Consider the following 17,316-nt stretch of genomic DNA (forward strand, 5'->3'; position numbering starts at 1 on the left):
TAGTATACATTTTATATCCACTAAGTGAGTCTTGTGTGTAACTTTTGTCCAAACTCCTTAAAGCAACCGATTGGACAATGAAACAAAACAGGTAGCTGGCAATATTTGACAACATGCAAATTTCTGGAATTGTCCTGTTGTGTCACTTGGAATAGCCCATATATGGTTTGCGGTTCACACCTGGACCCAAACAAAAAATTCGAAAAAACTCCTTCGGGATGTTTCAACTCCAGCTCTCAACTCAAAAAATCATTACAACAGGATTCATATTGAAACTCATATTTGAATACTCAATTCCTTTTTTTAACCTTAACCCCACTGCACAGAGTCAGAGGAGAACAATTTCCACCTTCAAAATATAATAAACAAACAGAGCACACAGAAATCTACATAAATAATAAAAAAGCAATATGTGTTGCATAAATATAAAAATAAATACATAGTGCAATTTAAAGTGGATGTAGTAATATCAGTTTTGCTGATGGGGGGGGGGGGGGGTATTAGATTTAATGAATATTTAACGAGTGAAAGACTAGGTTGCGAGGAAGGTTGGGACAATCAGATGAAGTCCGACCGGCAGATAGACGTGCCCAAACCATTCCCGTTTGGTGAGTCAAGTCACTAAGTCCGGGCTGAGTGAGGTTCCTGTATTGAGTCATGTTCATTCTTAAAACACTCGGTAAAAATTCCAAACAGTATTCAAGAATGAAAGTTATTTATTTTTAAAACGCGGAATAAATTGAGTGTTCCCAAACAGTAAAAAGATAAATGAGTGTTCCCATACAGTACACAAAAATAAAAATTAAACCTACCCTTATCAGTGTAAATATGAAAAGATGCATATGAAAACAACTCAACTTATTCAAACTGTTATCTGCTGATACCGAACTTTTTCAGAGATCACTTTTCCTGATAAAACATCAGTAAAATCAGTCATGATATCTTTCAAATGTTTGAAACTATAAACTAAATTATGACCTAAACCGTACTTGGAAGCAATTTTATAAAAATGCACCGATTTCGCAGCAGTTTTTGAGCCGCTCATCAAGTTATCATACAGCTCCTGTGACAGCCGAACGTTGACTTTCGGGTCATCCTCAGCATGGAGAATTAAAATATTTGACGATAATTTAGGAAGGTTTTTTAAAGTGTTGAATTCTATTTTGTGTTTTTCCATCGAAGAATTGAAAATCCGTCTCCAAATGAGAGGGTACATGATATCAAAAAGTTTGAATGCTTTGCTACTTTTTGAAGCTTCGGTTAATGACGTAAACGGTGACTCTAATACGACACCGTGTGGTGGTTGGATGTGCTGATTAGCTGAGAATTCTGCAAGGGCATAGGTCATGATCCCTGAACCCAAGGAATGACCCCATACGATGATGATAGCGTCTGTTTTCTGTAGTTGTTCTATGGTCCAAGCATAAACGCTTATTGTGTCCAGCTTGACATTACGACCATTAGGAAAACCTGAAATTGCACAAAAAAGAATATTATTAGACCAAGAAAATAATACAGGGTGTCCATAAAGTCCCTTTACGATTTCAATTTAGTTATAATGTCAGTTCTCAATATATCTTAACCAGGTTTGTTGTCATTTATTCAGTAATTGGTTAGGTATTCTTACTTCATGCATCGTCTATTTGCTGTCCTGTAGTGTCACGCTATATTTTAATATACATTTTATATCCACTAAGTAAGTCTTGTGTGTAACTTGATTGTAGTTTTGTTCAAACCCCATAAAGCAACTGATTGGACAATGACGCAAAACATGTAGCTGGCAATGTAAAAATTTATTGCATCTAACAACCTTTAAAATTTCTGGAATTGTCCTGTAGAGTCACTTGGAATAGCCCATACATGGAAATAATAACAATACCTTTATGGGGCGAGCAGAGAGACTTGCAACTACAGAATCAAAATGTCTCGCCGGACCAGAGCCTAGTTTGAGTTGAATAAGCGTAGATAACGCCATATTGCAATTACCGTCTTTTGCCGTACTTTTTATAAAATAATTTTAATTTACTCAGAAACATTAACCAGTAAACAACAATGTTTTTTATAAATTAATGTAGGGCTCAGTAAATATTACTCAACCCCTTCGCAGGCTCCATAACACCGAAAATTTAAGAATCCCGGCCCTAGCTAAGGGCTACTCAACTGGCGGACCGCAGTCCGAGTCCGGATCTCTCAAGATTTAAATTCGGACCGCCATGGAGATAATTCAAGTCGCTGGAAGACTTTCAAAAATATAATAGGTACGGGTAATATGGGGGCGAATATATCACATATTTGTAGCAAAGTCGGCGCTCAGCTACACAACTGAATGCCTTGTCATACCGCCACCGAAACATGATATTGACTCTTGCTCTTTTGTTTTGACAAACGATGCATTTTAAATGATGTTTGAATAGCAGAAATATATTTTTTGGAATTACCGGATCCCAGTAATTTTCAAATCTTGTGTACGGACCTTTGGTGAAAATAGTTGAGTAGCACTGCTCTAGCTTACCTGTTGAGTCTCCAAATCCACTGTAATCAAAAGTAACGACATGAAATCCGAGATTTGTTAGAACTTCATAAAACAATGTCCGATGTCCCGACGCCCTGTTGCCAGATTGTCCATGACAGTAGATGATTACTTTCTCTGAAATTAATGAAAAAAATGTAAAGAATTTCGAGAGATTTCCGTACCTTCACTCAAAGAAGGGGTGTGCAACCTGCGACCAACGGGGCCCACAAGAAAAACTGCAACTCGCAGACAAATGTCAATTTTTGAACGATGTGCATTTCGCGGAATGAATTTATAATTTAGTTTAATCTGGATTCGCAGGCTCGACCCGGGCCTGTGGGTATTAAACCAGACCAGAGCCCAGCTAATTACATGGATTTGCAGGCCGGACCGGACTAATTAACTTGATTTGCAGACACTTTTCTCAATCAAGACAGATTTTCGGGCGTGGTCGTAAACATTACCTCGTTTTTGAACTCTATTGTTGAGTTTTCAGTTGTGTTTAGGAAATATAAATATAAATCAGATAATTCAAATATCACTTTGTCTTCCTAGGAGTTTCAATTCAATCGCAGTAATAAAAAATTAGTGCAGAAATAGCTGTGATAGACTAGGCTAAAATTCTTTACCGGTACTTTTTAAAAACAGATTGTTGTATGCGATGAATTGTGATGATGGTTTAAAACAAATACCCCATTTTACTCGAAACCACTCTTAAAATAAAAGGAACCCAAAAAATTTTACAATGGTAAAGTATAGGAAGAATATTTTCGAGGCACACACATGGTTTTAGTATATATTTTTTATAAACATATGTAGAAAAGATCTTAGCTCTATGAGTGAGTGCCTGTAACTTTGCTCAGAGATGAGTCTCCTTTACTTCTGAGTGAGTGCGCGTAACTTTGCTCAGAAATGAGTCTCCTTTACTTCTGAGTGAGTGCGCGTAACTTTGCTCAGAGATGAGTCTCTTTACTTCTGAGTGAATGCCCATAACTTTGCTCAGAGATGGCAGATGAGTCAGTAGCTCTTGGTATTTCAAACGTCGTCCGTAACTTTGTTCAGTTTTGAATCTCTTTTATTTCTGAGTGAGTATAGTTTTCCATTACTCACCAGCCTTGCTAAGGGAAGGGTTCTCAGTATTCGGAGGAGGTACATGCCAGATTCCTATAATGTTGCCACTCTGTGATGTGATGTATTGGTTCGATGCTCCTAGAAAATTCCAATCTCTCTCAGGGTTCGTGAGACGCATGTAAACAGCAGGGCCTGAATGATATTTAAAATATAGGAGGCTTTGATCACTGGAACTTGTGATAGCCCCATAGAAAATAATTTACCATAGTCTTAACTGTTTTTATCACAAATACTTGTTTTACAGCAAAATGCTCTTGCGATTGGCAATTTGTCACGCACGAATTTTCCTATGTTATGAGATTTCTTGCAGCAGTTTTTCCGGACACAGAATCAATCATATTATGATAATTTACTCTAGTCTCAGACTTCAGCCTGAAATAGATTTGTTTACTTCGATGCCGAGGTAAGAATAATTCAGTCTTCAACACCAGGTTAATGGAAATTTCAACCCCGCTCAAACTAGTCCCAAACTACTGGGAAACCACATTCTAATAGCAAAATTTTCGATGTATGCACCTTTTTAGATAGCTTGCATACTACAATGCAGAGTTAAAAGAGAGGGAGAGAGTTTTCTTATAAAGTGAGAGGCACAACCTGTTTTGCACCTAGCATTGGGGCCAATCTCCAACTGCTCTGTCACCCACTTGGGGTGGTCAAATCGAATCCCCGATGCCATAAAGAATAATAGTGTGGAACCGTAAACGAGTGAGAGTTTACAGTCAACCTTGTCTGACAGCTGGAAACATTTTTTGGGTGCAAAGTTCAAAAAGTTCGAAAGCGACATCCGTGTGGAACAGCGCTACCTGCAGCCTAACCAATAGATAACCCACCTTTATACTTATAGGAAAACACAGTGTGAAGGAAAATACTCGGAAACAATTTCAGGATGATCGGAAAGAGAATGTAGAATAAAAGGAACAGACGACCAATAGTTGAATAAGTCAGATTCCTCCAAAGAGAAAATAACTTTGTCCTGAGAAAAGAAATTAGAATTTATCCCTGAAGTCATATTTATACACCTTTGACTCTACACTAGGCACTTCACAAGCAATTTAATGTGAAATTCTTATTTTTTTTTATAACAGTGGTACTCAAACCACGGCCCGTGTGATGATTCAACATGGCCCAACAAACTTAAGTCGAATAGTTTAACACTTTATGTTTTTACCTTTTTGCGTTCTAGATTCCACCAATTGTTTATCATCACAGTTTTAGTAAGTGTATATTCGTAACAATTCCTCATACCACTATCCTAAATATATGTGCCAGTAATAGGATTACATACCGCCCATGTAATTAAGATTGGAATCAAGAATGCAAAAAAGTGTTAAATAAACTTAGAATGCAAAAAGGGTAAAAACAGACTATTTTGCCCAAATTCGCGGGCCACAGTAAAAAGTAACGCGGGCTGAGATTGACCCAACGAGTCACAGTTTGAGGAACATATTGTTGAGCCTCTCGTCAAGTCTAGATTAAGATTAGTTCGGGAACAGTCAACCAGTTAATCGCTCAGGATATATGAACTCCATGTACAAGATGGTAAAAAGCACAATAGCAAAACACTGACCTGAACCCCATAGTTCCTGGTTTATCCATCAAGCACCAAACTTTTACATTTTGAGGTAGAATAACTGGCTTTTATTTAAGTCTAAGAAAGATTAAAAAGCGAAAAATTATCAACAAAACTATATTTTCGAGGCAAAAATTATAAAAATTGTCAAATACGGGCAGAGGATTGAAATATATCAGTGATTCAGTAGCTGTTTGCAGAGATATTGTCGGGGGGTTTTGTGGGTCGGAAGAGGCCCCGCCCATCGAAATGTAAATAAGGCAATTTTTCTGTATCATAAACAGCAATTTTTCATAGCTTGAAACACTTTTAGACCTATAAAACTCTTGAAAACTCGCATTTCGGACACAACCACGACCCGTTACCTGACAAGTCTGACTTGGCAATTAGAGATTCCAACCCCCCCTTCAAGAATTCCAGGCTACGACCCAGGATGCATGTTTATATTGATTTCTAAAAAAGATTCCGAATTCTCAACTAGAAGCGAAAAGAGTACGGAAAGAAGAGTTGCAAACAACCATTGACACCCGAACAGCTACGAGCCTTGCAACTGATTGTCGATACAAAGCAATTTTTGATAGCTTGATTTTTTTCAACACAAAATTGTCTGAGAAATAGCTAAGTAGAAATAAATTGCATGTAAATAACAGCTCAAAAGCGTTTCAATCCAAAGCCCGATTTGACAAAACGAATAAAAATTAGACAAAAAATATATCGATTATATATACATATATATACGCTTTATAAATGGTTTTGGCCTAAAACCCAATGATGCATGACCAGACATCACAATTTCATACTTGGTCGTATGGTAATAATGCTGCCAGTCATGCTTGATTAAAAAATCACACAAATAATGAAAATTATAGAAAATATTACAGAAAATGCACATTTTAAGGAAAGATTAAGAAAATTTGTTACAGGATATTTGAACTTGTACATATAGTGAAATATTGTAAAAACGAAACCAGGAAAAAACTTAAACATGGTGGATTCACACAAATTGACCTTTACAGAGTTCAGCATGCTGCGAAATATCTTTAAAAATGTCCAAAATTTTGTTCCGAATTATGCTAAACAGGAAGCATATATCAAATTATAAAAATATTCAATTCAGTTCTGCTACACATTTACTAACTAACCATCTTATATTATGTGTGTATATTGCAGGCACCATCATCCTTTTCCAAAAACCTGAACATTATGGACATTCTATGGAGAGAAGAGAGTATTACACAATTTCATTCATAATTCTAATGTTTCTTCATCACCATTGTGTTATTGTATTTATTGGCGTTTATTGAACATTTCATCCTTTATAATAAATACCGTATTTTAGTAAAGTGAATTATCATTTATGATTGTATCTTAAGACAACCAAACACTCCGAATCATTCATTAACAAGACAGGCTATCATAGGAAATTGAATCCCATTGAACCAGTGGTTCCCAAAGTTGATTGACTGGAGGCCAAAATAAGAGGCTGAAGGATATTCGCAGGTTGGGAGAGTGAAGCGCCTGCAAGGGGATGATAGCGGTCAGATATTCAGGATACCAGTGCACGTGTTACGATTAGAAACAAGCTCGAACTGCGAAAATGGCGTAAAAATGATGGCATTTAGAACGCAAAAAAGTAAAAACGAGAATATCGGTCGGAGAATGAAGACTTATCGATTGCAACTGCGGTTTCGATTCATGACTCTATAAAGACACCGCGTGTCCCACCACTAATTATTTAATAACTCGCTAATTATACGACATAATTCATCCAAAATCAATAGGCTTCTGGTCCGACATATGATGAATGCACATGCAAAATTTGGAGCAGATTCAACCACGCCTTCGTGAGATATCGCGTGCATCTAACAGACAGACAGACAAATACCTATCAACATACTTACCGATCTGAAGATCGATAAGTAACAAAGTGTTTCAACTTTCTCACTTAGGCTCAGTGGGCTATATTAATATTACACGGCTGTAATTGGCTGGTGGTTTGGGAACCACTGCATTAGACTGTATACTTCGGATAATGCTAAAAACTCAAGACAATAATTATACAAACAATTAGCAAAATACAAAAATAAGCGCAAATATGGAAATAGCTAAAAACCAAAAAAGCATAAAAATACGAATTGCTAATGGTGTTGTACATAGCACATGAAATAATATTGAAAATTAAAAAATAAGCAAACATTCTCGAGAAACAAAAAAAATCTTTGCTACCATCAAGTGGTTGAATATTATTTAAAACATTTTCAAACCTGATAAAATATAATAGTTAATAAAATATGAAGGTAAGAGATACATAATAATTAAAATGAAATGGTAATTCCCCCTCCCCAATTTTGAAATTGATACATAATATATAGTATTTCAAACAGAAAAATATAAATCAAACAAGCTTTAAAACTAAAGTGGCAGAGAATAAAAAGCACAATTCTGTATCTATTAATAGCAGTAATCTTAGCAAATATTAGGGTTTTTGCGAGTCCAGGCAAGTAGAGGGTGTCCATAAAGTCTTGAAAACTGCAAAGGGAATTTATCGATACCATATATTGTTTTGGCCCTCACAGACCTGGTTAAGATGTATTGAGAACTGACTTCATAACAAAATTGAAAATTGTAAATAGACTTTATGAACTCCCTGTATTTCCTTATTTGACCTGCCTAAACCTAATCAAAGATAGCTGTTGCTGAACTGTCACTTGTATGTTGGAGTTATTATTCTGCTCGATTAAACCTTCCACTCAAAAGATTGTCGATTCCACATTCTTATTTTAAAAATGTCAGTGAGATTAATTTGGATGTGCCATAATTTCATTTGACATATGGGATCCCAAGACTTCAAAGAAATTTTACGTTTAAAAGGTAACTGGCTACAACAAACTGCCAAATGAATGTGTGGTTGATAAAAGTATGGGGCGGTAAAATTATTGTAGCTATTATGAGAGAACAATACAATTCACCGAAGCATAACAAAAGAATTGTTACTACACAAAAGAACACTGTTTAGAGTGGGCATAATAACTACGGGAACTGCTCTTAGTAGAAAAACATTGGTAAACGTCGGCTGGTTTGTAAAAGAGAGGAAAAATTTCATCATACATGACCCGAATAGGAGTAATTCTGCCATGCATGGCTTGGCTGGGAGGGGTAATCGGTCATGCATGGAATGATTAAGAGAGAAGAGGGAGGGGTAATTTGGTCATGCATGACCTGGTTTGAGAGAAGTGGCGGGCAATTCAGCCATGCATGACCAGATTAACAGAATGAAGAGGGTGATTTATTGCCATGCATGATTTGGCAAGTTTGGTAAAAGAGGAGGGATGATCAGCTTTGCATAATCTTTTTGGGTGGGGCTATATTATCCTAAGTCAGGCGTTGGCAAATTTTGTGCGCTCATGCTCTTTTAAAAGTTGTAAAATTTCTCACAACTGCATATCCGTCTAAACCTAACTGAACAGAACAAAAAAATGAGTAGAGGGGGTTGGGGAGGCAATAACCTAACTTACCCTAAATGAGAAGAATTAAAGACAACAGGCAATAACAATCTAGTACAGAGCCTCAAACTGGGAAAATTACGAAACAGCTCAAAAATGTAATAAAAAAAATTGAAAATATAAAATACAATACAATATAATAAACAAAATGTCATGCCTTGAGAAGAAAGCAGCTATATGTAAATTCATTAAAAACACAATGAGAAAATTTTGCCACAGAATTGGCAGTCTTTTAAGGTTGGAGACTGGAATTACCATATATCCCTGCATATTAGCCGTCCCCCTGAAAACGGGCTTAAAACGATGAATTTAGAACAATTTACATATAATCCAAGCGTACAAATCGTAACACACTGTACGCAGGAATATCCAATTTTATAATTGAAATACAACAACAATACTTCTAATGACATAATCAATTTAACAACCTCAATTCAAGGATAACATCATAAACAGGCCATTAAGTGATAAGCTGAACAAATCATACCTAGGTATGCATGTGTAGGATGTCCAGTAGGATGTCCAAAACCAATGAAATAGACTCAAAATCGTGTTTATATACAAATAGAATCACACAGAAAGCCTTCATTAACTGGTTAAATTTTACTGCAGTTTCTACAAGAGTTTTTCAACAGAAATTCCCATCTCAAAAACAAAATTGATTTTACAAGCCCAGTCTGTAAATCCCATTATAAACGGGGCATTAATACAGGAAAATTACAAGGTGCGATGCGAGGATGCGCGAAACGAATCAAATAGACTCGAAACTGCCTTTACTAAAAATGGAGCGATTTTTTTGACTTAGCCTTCAACTGGTCAAATTTGACAGAGACTCTGTTTTAACGAAAATCTTTAGTCTTAATAAATGATTCATTTTACAACTGCAATACCATTGGGCCGAGCAAAATACAACTCGAATGACGGAAACGAATCAAAACTGCCTTTATATTGATGTGAAGCCTATCGAACTGATGTTATGTATGATGATGCTATCCTTGAATTGAGGTTGTTAAATTGATTATGGCATTAGAAGTATTGTTTGTTGTATTTCAATTATAAATTGGATATTCCTACATACGGCGTGTTACGATTCAAATTTGTTTACTAGACGTTCAAAGTGTTTTATTTGAAGCTTTCATCTAAATGAACCTTTTTTTAAAACATAAAATTATAAATCCTGTGATAAACTACCATTAAGCCAAACAAATTACACATAGGATTGCAAATTGCCCTAATTCATAGTCTTGTAGGAAATAAAAGACTAATGGGAGTTTTACTACACGGATTTATTGCTTGCTGTGTCTTCTATAGTAGTTAATAATGCTTCAGACCAGTGGTTCTCAAACGGTGAGCGTAGACAATTTAGTGAGGGGGCATTAAGTTAATTAAAAATAATGATATTTGTTAGATCTGATCTTGCATGCCTTTTTTTGGATATTTACATTTCTTTATTTTGGACGTTTACGTCCATCCGCATATTTTCAACGAACTTTGGAAAAAAACATACTTTCAACCAATGTTCCCTCTAATTTTTTGTGGTATGTGTGCGCAGAAATTTTGGTGTGTGCGCACTTTTTTGGAAATGACTAACATTTGTGCAAAAACCAATGAAGAAATTTTGGCGTTCTAACCGGGTAATAAGTGGGCCAACAACAAACTTTTTTCAACCTGCCAACCGAGCACATTGTTACATTACATCGAAATACGCCTGTGCGCAGTAAATCTATGCGTGTGCGCAGCCTCTGAAAGCTGTGTGCGCGCGCACCTTAGAGGGAGCACTGCTTTCAACTTACTATCTGTTATTTGTATTCTAGTCCGAAAAGGGGGCAGGACTTGAAAAATTTAAGAATCACTGTTCTGAATTATTCTTAAATTCAAAAATTTAATATCGAATAAAATGAAATTCAAATGTATTCGAATATTTGATTCGGTTTAAACATCCCTGGGCTCTGCTACATTGGTTCCTAACCTTTTATGTCTTCTGACCCCTTCCGGAGACTTTTAGCACTCATGGCCCCTGTTTATCATTACAGTAGTATTTATAGTGTTATTTTGATTGGTAGATTCCAAATCCCATTATGTTCAAACAATTCATTCTCAACAAAGTGAAAATAACCTGTGAAATAACCTTATCAAGCAATGAAACTAAGAAGAACAGGGAGTTTGATAGTAAACGTAAAATAGGTTTTGTGCCTGGCATGGTGGCCCCCATTCAATTGCCCTGTGGCTCCTTTGTTGGGTTACGGGCCCCATTGGGGAACCACTGCTATAGTGTTTAATTCTTACCAGCCTAGTTGCAACGACTTTTTATTCAAAAGTAAGTTGTCCTTTTATAAGTATCAGTGTAAGGTTCATACTGACTTGATGGCCTAGTCCTATGATACCTCTCCGATAACCGTCTTGTATTTACAGGAGCCCTTTCCGCTTTCGATATCGACCTCGGCACTGATTGTTGCCTCGGTACGCCCCGAACAAAAGGATCATAGGGGTCAAAAACAGGTTCATAACTCGGAGAAGACACTTGGGGTGATATTTGAGGGTAATTCCAAACTGGAACCCCATTGTATGCTTGTTTTCGGTTATATCCAACGGGCATATCCCTTTCCTGATATTGTAAATGAGGATTTGAAAAATCTCCGTTCGTATATCCATTCATGTCCAAATGCCGTTGATCTAACTGGGGTGAAAAATACTGCCGATTTTTAATACTGTTTCTTTCTTTCTCATTTCGTCTACTTCCCATCAAAAGCTCCTTCTCTTTGCGATACAAGTCGTACCCTCCGGAGTATCTTCTGCCACTAGGGTGCAGCTTTGGAGCGTCTCGATACGAGGATTTTGGAGCCTGTTGGGAATATTCAACTCTGCGGTTAGAATTATTATTTTCGTTTGATATTTTTAACCCCCCATTTGGCGATTTTGGGCTGCTGTGGATCGCCCCGTTTGATAGATTCGGACTCATTCGATTCTCTCCACTAGGTGACTTCGGACTATAGGATGTTTTTTCAACCCCCTCTTTATCTTTATGTACAGATGAGCTTGCATGTCCATTAGGCATTTTTGAACCCTGAACTTCTTTTATTACCTTTTGGCTGTGATGCTTTTTGATACCATTAGATACTGGCAACACAGTTTGGCTTTTCATCGGGCTATTGACTGCATATTCGTTAAGACGACTCTGCGAACTGGCTTTTTGTCTTGTAGGTTGTTGTAAGCTCAAAGCCCAGTGGTCTGATGTAGCAAGAGAACTGACAGATCCACCAGCGCAAGGAGCAGACGGGTTGATTGAGCGCCGCTGATAGAATAGAATATAAACCGACTGTTGTGATAAGTTCTCTTCTGAGACAACTTCAGTTTTGCGGTCGTCGAAATTATACCATTGCCCATCTAACGGATTCAAGCAACTTGCTGTATAATGCCCAGAATTCAAGTTGCCGAAATGGTTGCAAACCGCGTATAAATCGTACAGGCATTCTTCGTTTTTGACATGATGGTTACGAAGTCCATTTAAGCGATGCCCAGCACCGCCATTTTGATGAGTTTTAGGCCTTGAGGATTCTAATAAGTACGGAGACATATCGAGTCCCATTATAGGAAAATCAACTCTCGTATTCAACTTATTCCTTTTGTCGTTAACGGCTTGAAAACGTTTTAAATGCACGATAAGAACATCTGGTAAAGTATATAGACTTAGTTTTTTGACTGTCCCTTGTTTAGCTTTATGGCAGTGTGGGCAATCCCAGGAATCCTCTATTCCTAACTCTTCTGGTTTTGTAAGTAAATCAAAACATTCTTGCAAAGTACAAGTTACAGGTTGTTGATGGATCAGCCTTTGTAATCGCACACTTTCTTGCTCCTCAATCGTATCTTGCGCAATATCTTCAAATATTGTGCAATAATCATCTTTTTCCCATTCTGCAATGAGTTTTATATGTAATGGACCACCAGCTGGGCAGTTTTGAAGTGCAGTTTCTGCTGTGGGGGTCAACAATGGCTGCTGAGACTTCTGTGAGATTAAAGACTTATTCGGGAGACCGTCAACTACATGTAGTTTCATTACCGATAATATCTTTTCTGTATTCACCCCTTTTTTAGTGAATTCTGACAGTTTTGTGATGATTAAAGAGCGTAAATCTTCGTTTAAAACATCTTTTGAAACATGGAAAATCAGTGGACGTCCAAATACTTTCGAATTCTTTCCATCAATTTTTTTATTCACTAAAACGATGACCACATTTTTCGGCAATGCAGTAGCGCCATCTGGGGATGTAAGCACATCTTTCGTTATGCTGACTCCGTCTCCAAAACTAGCACGTTTTTTATGTCGACTAGCGAAATTTCTCGGCAAAGTCCCAGCTGTCATTTTCATTGGCGCCGGCATTTCCAATGCGTACAATTTAGACACTGTGTGGGAAACTTGAGGTATTTTACTGACTAGCATATCATCACCATACGACTGTCCAAACCCATCTTCCCCGTATTCGACAAATGTCAGCAATCTTGAATGAATTCCACATTCTGCAGCGACGAGTTGTCGTAACTGAAGCACTTTTCCATCCAAAGCAACTGCAACAGCGATTTGTTGCACAATCCTCGGTGAAGCATGATGCTTTTTCCTCCCTTCGCCTTTCCTTTTCGATCTATTTAAGTACGCTACGTTAACGTAAATGGCTCGAGTTGTTCTCTGAGTTATCGGCAACGAAACACACAAAAAAGGATCGTTTGTGTGACTCTGACGTTTACAATTCGGACATGTCAATGTCGACCGAAAATGAGCTTGAAAAACTTTCTGAACAAAACTAGTCGGCACAATATCTAATTGAGCTTGAATGTCTTTTGCTTCTGCGCTCATCTTTGCAGGATCAGCAACTTTCTTTTTCCGTCGAAACGATGCACGGGATAAAGAAAACGCCTTTTTCACAGGCTGTATGTTCAAATCCTCGTGGACTTTATCAAAAAGCCATAAAAGAAACTCTTGAGAATCATGTTGGTAGCAGCCTTTGTATTGCGAAGCATACTTGCACATTATATCTTTCAGCCCTTTCGTCATGGAAACATCATAATTATTCATCCATAAACTTTTTATAAGAAGAGCTAATTGGTCCGCAAGTTCGCCATTCGTACCGTACTTTTTACTTCGCTCTTTCCGAGCGTTTTTTAAATCCGCTCTGTATTGTCCCATAACAAAGTATTCAGCTATCAAGTCAGTGTTGCTTAAACACTGCACAATAGCATTGATATAACATGTAGACCCGTGATTAGCGAGTCCGCATACACCAGGTGGCGCAAAAGTACCATTCAATGAAGTAGAGTAAGCTCCTTTACCACTCAAAGACACAGTTTCGCTTGGAATCCCATTATTTTTTAAATTATTCTGTCCATTTGTATTTCCATTTTGAGGAAGATTTCCATCTGACCTATGATGACTGTTATGATCAATAAATCCGGCTTCAAGTGCGTCATTATCGACAGCGGACTTTTTGTATTTTTTCCGAGTAAATTTCCGCATCATGTGGGACGTTAGGAATGCTCCAAATGTCTTGAACGATGTCTTACGACGCTGTTTCTCTCTTTTAGAAGGCATTTTGATTAGACTCAATTAAAACATAAAATATAGAAACTATAGGAATGTTAAAAACTGTAAATGAAAACAAATGAGGATTGAGCAGGCATATCTACGAGGATCCATTATTTTTTAACTGTTTTTTAACAAAGATTCCAATGGCTGAATGGTAACATTGCTGCATTGTGAAGTTTTTTTCAGTTTATTGCGGTGACAGTTTGATGTTTTATACAGATATTACAGTATGTACTTAATCGCCTTCCTTATATTCTCAATCAATCAATCATTCATTTATTTCGGTAGTCTACTCTGACATAAAAACAAAACTGCACAAAAAGTAGACGAACAAACAAATGCCAGAATGCAGTGATACCTGGAAGGCGAGCATAACTTAAAATAAAGTTCGCGCCCACCCACCAAAAAAATAATAATAATAGGTCTACAAGCATACAAGAAAATACGATTCTGAATCGGGCAATGCTTCAAGAAAACACATTATTTTTATTGTAAAATTTAGGTCGGGGAATTAAATGTAATACACTTCTAACGACTTCTTCCGTCTAATTGTGGTAATTGAATGATCACCAGAATTTAAAACTAATATAATGAAAAGAAGCATAAACCATTTTTGGTGAACTAACACGTAGCTGCCCTACCTCTTTTGACAACACCTTCCATTTTAAAATCCAAAAATCTGCACCGGTAACGGTACCGTACGTTTTGAACCTTATTTAATTCCAGTAAGTTTCTGTACCGTACCTATGACCTCCCGATTGACCGATTCTGAACCGGTACCGGAAATCAGTTTTATATTATCAACTACCCGTGTCGTCTGTTATGCTTATCATGGAAGCTAAATAAACTCATTATATTATAATTAGGCTACATACAGTACCTAAATACTGAAATACATATCTCTGTAAACACCGGTACCGGTAAGCTTTACCACGCAAACTAGAAAAGTCAGCGCCACGGCCGGTGCCTCTACGGAGCCGTCTGAGCCGCCCGGTATTTGTGTTGCCAGATTTTTAAAATACCGTATTCAGGAATTCCAACTACCTTTGAAAATGTTAAATGATAGTTTATTCAAAGTTATTTCTAATAATTATCAACGCGTTTTTATAAAATGAAACATCATATTTTCTGGGAAGGAAATCGAAACAAGAAATATTTATTTTCAGATATTGAGAAAAATTGGTTCATCAATCACATGTTCAATCATTTACTATTTCACAGTTCTAACTGAGATTCGATCATATACCGTGTTTCCCCGAAAATAAGACTTTAATTGGTCCTTATTTCCATTTTCTTCTGGAATGTAACACTAGCGTCTATTTTCGGGAGATGTCTTATATTTTCATTTATCGAAAATAAAATTACAAATTAGAAAATTACGAGATTTTCAAATATACAAAATATGAAAACGGATATCATTTACTTATAAATAACACGTTTTCATTTAGAACGGGGGTCTCAAACTCAATTTACCTGGGGGCCGCCGAGACGGAGTCTGAGTGAGTCCGGGCCGCATCAGGTTTTCCACAATTAAAGCATAGCTTAGAAAGTTAAATCTGAAATGGTCTCGCCCACCTCTTCATGCACCCAATTCTGGCAACTTTGGTTGGGCAACTTGGCATTTGACTCCAACTATAATCAGCTTGGCAATATGTTTTCAATAGAATTAGGCCGCGAGCCGAGGCCATGAAAAACGCCTGGAAAGTGAGTTTCGTAGCGTATATCAGGTAACTACCTAAAAATGATTTTAAAATGTTCCTTAAAAATTCAGTAACAAATATTGCCTTGTTCCCACTTCCAAAAGTTGCACGTTTTACGGACAAGACGCTTTTACTACAAGAAATATGTTCTTCGATCTGTCCTATATTCTCTACATTTCCGGCAATGAACAATGACTTCCGCATGACGTAACAATTGAATCGAATCAGCTGTTAGCGAGCGGATGAATCTTAGTTATTACTGGTCGATCTTGCGTTGATTGTGCAGCCTTTCCATAGCCCTGTTTGGTTATTATTAGTTAAGTTATGCTAAGACGTTGTTGAAAAGTATAAGTAAGTTATTAAACACTTGTAGATTCTTACCACAGATGTGGGCCGTGAGACGAAGCCATGAAAGCGCCCAGAAAATGAGTTTCGTAGCGCACATCTGGTAACTAAATAAATTCCTCAGTTTTGTGTAAAAATGAACATACTGAATGCATTACAGCTTGTTCCACAATCCTGATGCGAAATTGAATATAAGAGGTTCCCGGAAATTCAATAACCATAAGTTTACAACACATACATAAGAACTATGCAATTCGAGAGCACACTAACACAAATGTATTCCTGTAATGTTTTGCCTGACCAAAATCGGACTTCCTCAGTCAATCACAATTTATTAGGTAGATTACGAAAAATATGGCATACATGTAACCAACAACAAAAAATACTTTAATTGTGTGACAGGAGTCGCGAGTGACCTCGAAAGCAGCGACACCAACAACTCTGATTCACATTAGCGAATAAATTTTATGTAATAACCACAAGCAGTTTACAACAAGAACAGCATAAAAAGCTTCATCCATTTTATAGAAGCTATCAAACGTATTTATTCTTAAGCAATGAAGTCACAAATTAACATCGTGAGCACGAAAACACAAATAAATCAGTTATTTCTCACTTAGAAATTTACCGGAAAAGTCAAGAAAATTAAATGAATGTACAATATGTACATAACATAGCGAACAGAAATATTACAATTAGTCTTTTTTTAGTTTATGTGGTTATGTATTTGAACGAAGGCAATATTATTTCTAGAAACAGGACTACGACACTAACAAATGTCCGAAAAAAAAATAAATGATACTTATTAAATCAACTGCAATATCTAATTCACTTTCTTCTGAATTATTTTCGGAATCCACTATCTCGAAAATCGACTTTTCCTCTATAAGTGTACTGTGATTTTTGCAGTCAATACAAAAACAAAATCTGTGCAATTTAGGTTAATTTTGGCACACTTGCGTAAATTATTTTTACTATTT

General features: G+C 36.8%; 2 protein-coding genes across 2 annotated transcripts; both read right to left on the bottom strand.

The window, feature by feature from the left end:
• Positions 1-342: 342 nt before the first annotated feature.
• On the bottom strand, positions 343-5,369 carry LOC120339467 (lysophosphatidylserine lipase ABHD12-like). The gene is made up of 5 exons (XM_078115818.1): positions 5,211-5,369; positions 4,474-4,616; positions 3,623-3,775; positions 2,513-2,647; positions 343-1,470 (listed from the first exon to the last, which is right to left on the bottom strand). Exons 1-5 carry the CDS (start codon positions 5,237-5,239, stop codon positions 863-865), a joined length of 1,068 nt encoding a protein of 355 aa, XP_077971944.1. The 5' UTR covers positions 5,240-5,369; the 3' UTR covers positions 343-862.
• LOC120339526 (ubiquitin carboxyl-terminal hydrolase 31-like) lies at positions 5,291-14,347 on the bottom strand. The gene has a single exon (XM_039407673.2). It carries the CDS (start codon positions 14,295-14,297, stop codon positions 11,028-11,030), a length of 3,270 nt encoding a protein of 1,089 aa, XP_039263607.2. The 5' UTR covers positions 14,298-14,347; the 3' UTR covers positions 5,291-11,027.
• Positions 14,348-17,316: the final 2,969 nt, after the last annotated feature.

This window comes from Styela clava, chromosome 9 (assembly GCF_964204865.1).
Source record: "Styela clava chromosome 9, kaStyClav1.hap1.2, whole genome shotgun sequence".
Classification (NCBI taxonomy): domain Eukaryota; kingdom Metazoa; phylum Chordata; class Ascidiacea; order Stolidobranchia; family Styelidae; genus Styela; species Styela clava.

Excerpts from the sequence above, each read along its gene's own strand:
- LOC120339526 (XM_039407673.2), bottom strand. The coding sequence starts at position 14,297 with ATGCCTTCTAAAAGAGAGAAACAGCGTCGTAAGACATCGTTCAAGACA.
- LOC120339467 (XM_078115818.1), bottom strand. The coding sequence starts at position 5,239 with ATGGATAAACCAGGAACTATGGGGTTCAG. Across the intron at positions 4,617-5,210 it reads CCAGGAACTATGGGGTTCAG|GACAAAGTTATTTTCTCTTT; the intron begins GTCAGTGTTTTG and ends TTCTTTTCTCAG. Across the intron at positions 3,776-4,473 it reads GTTTTCCTATAAGTATAAAG|GCCCTGCTGTTTACATGCGT; the intron begins GTGGGTTATCTA and ends AATATCATTCAG.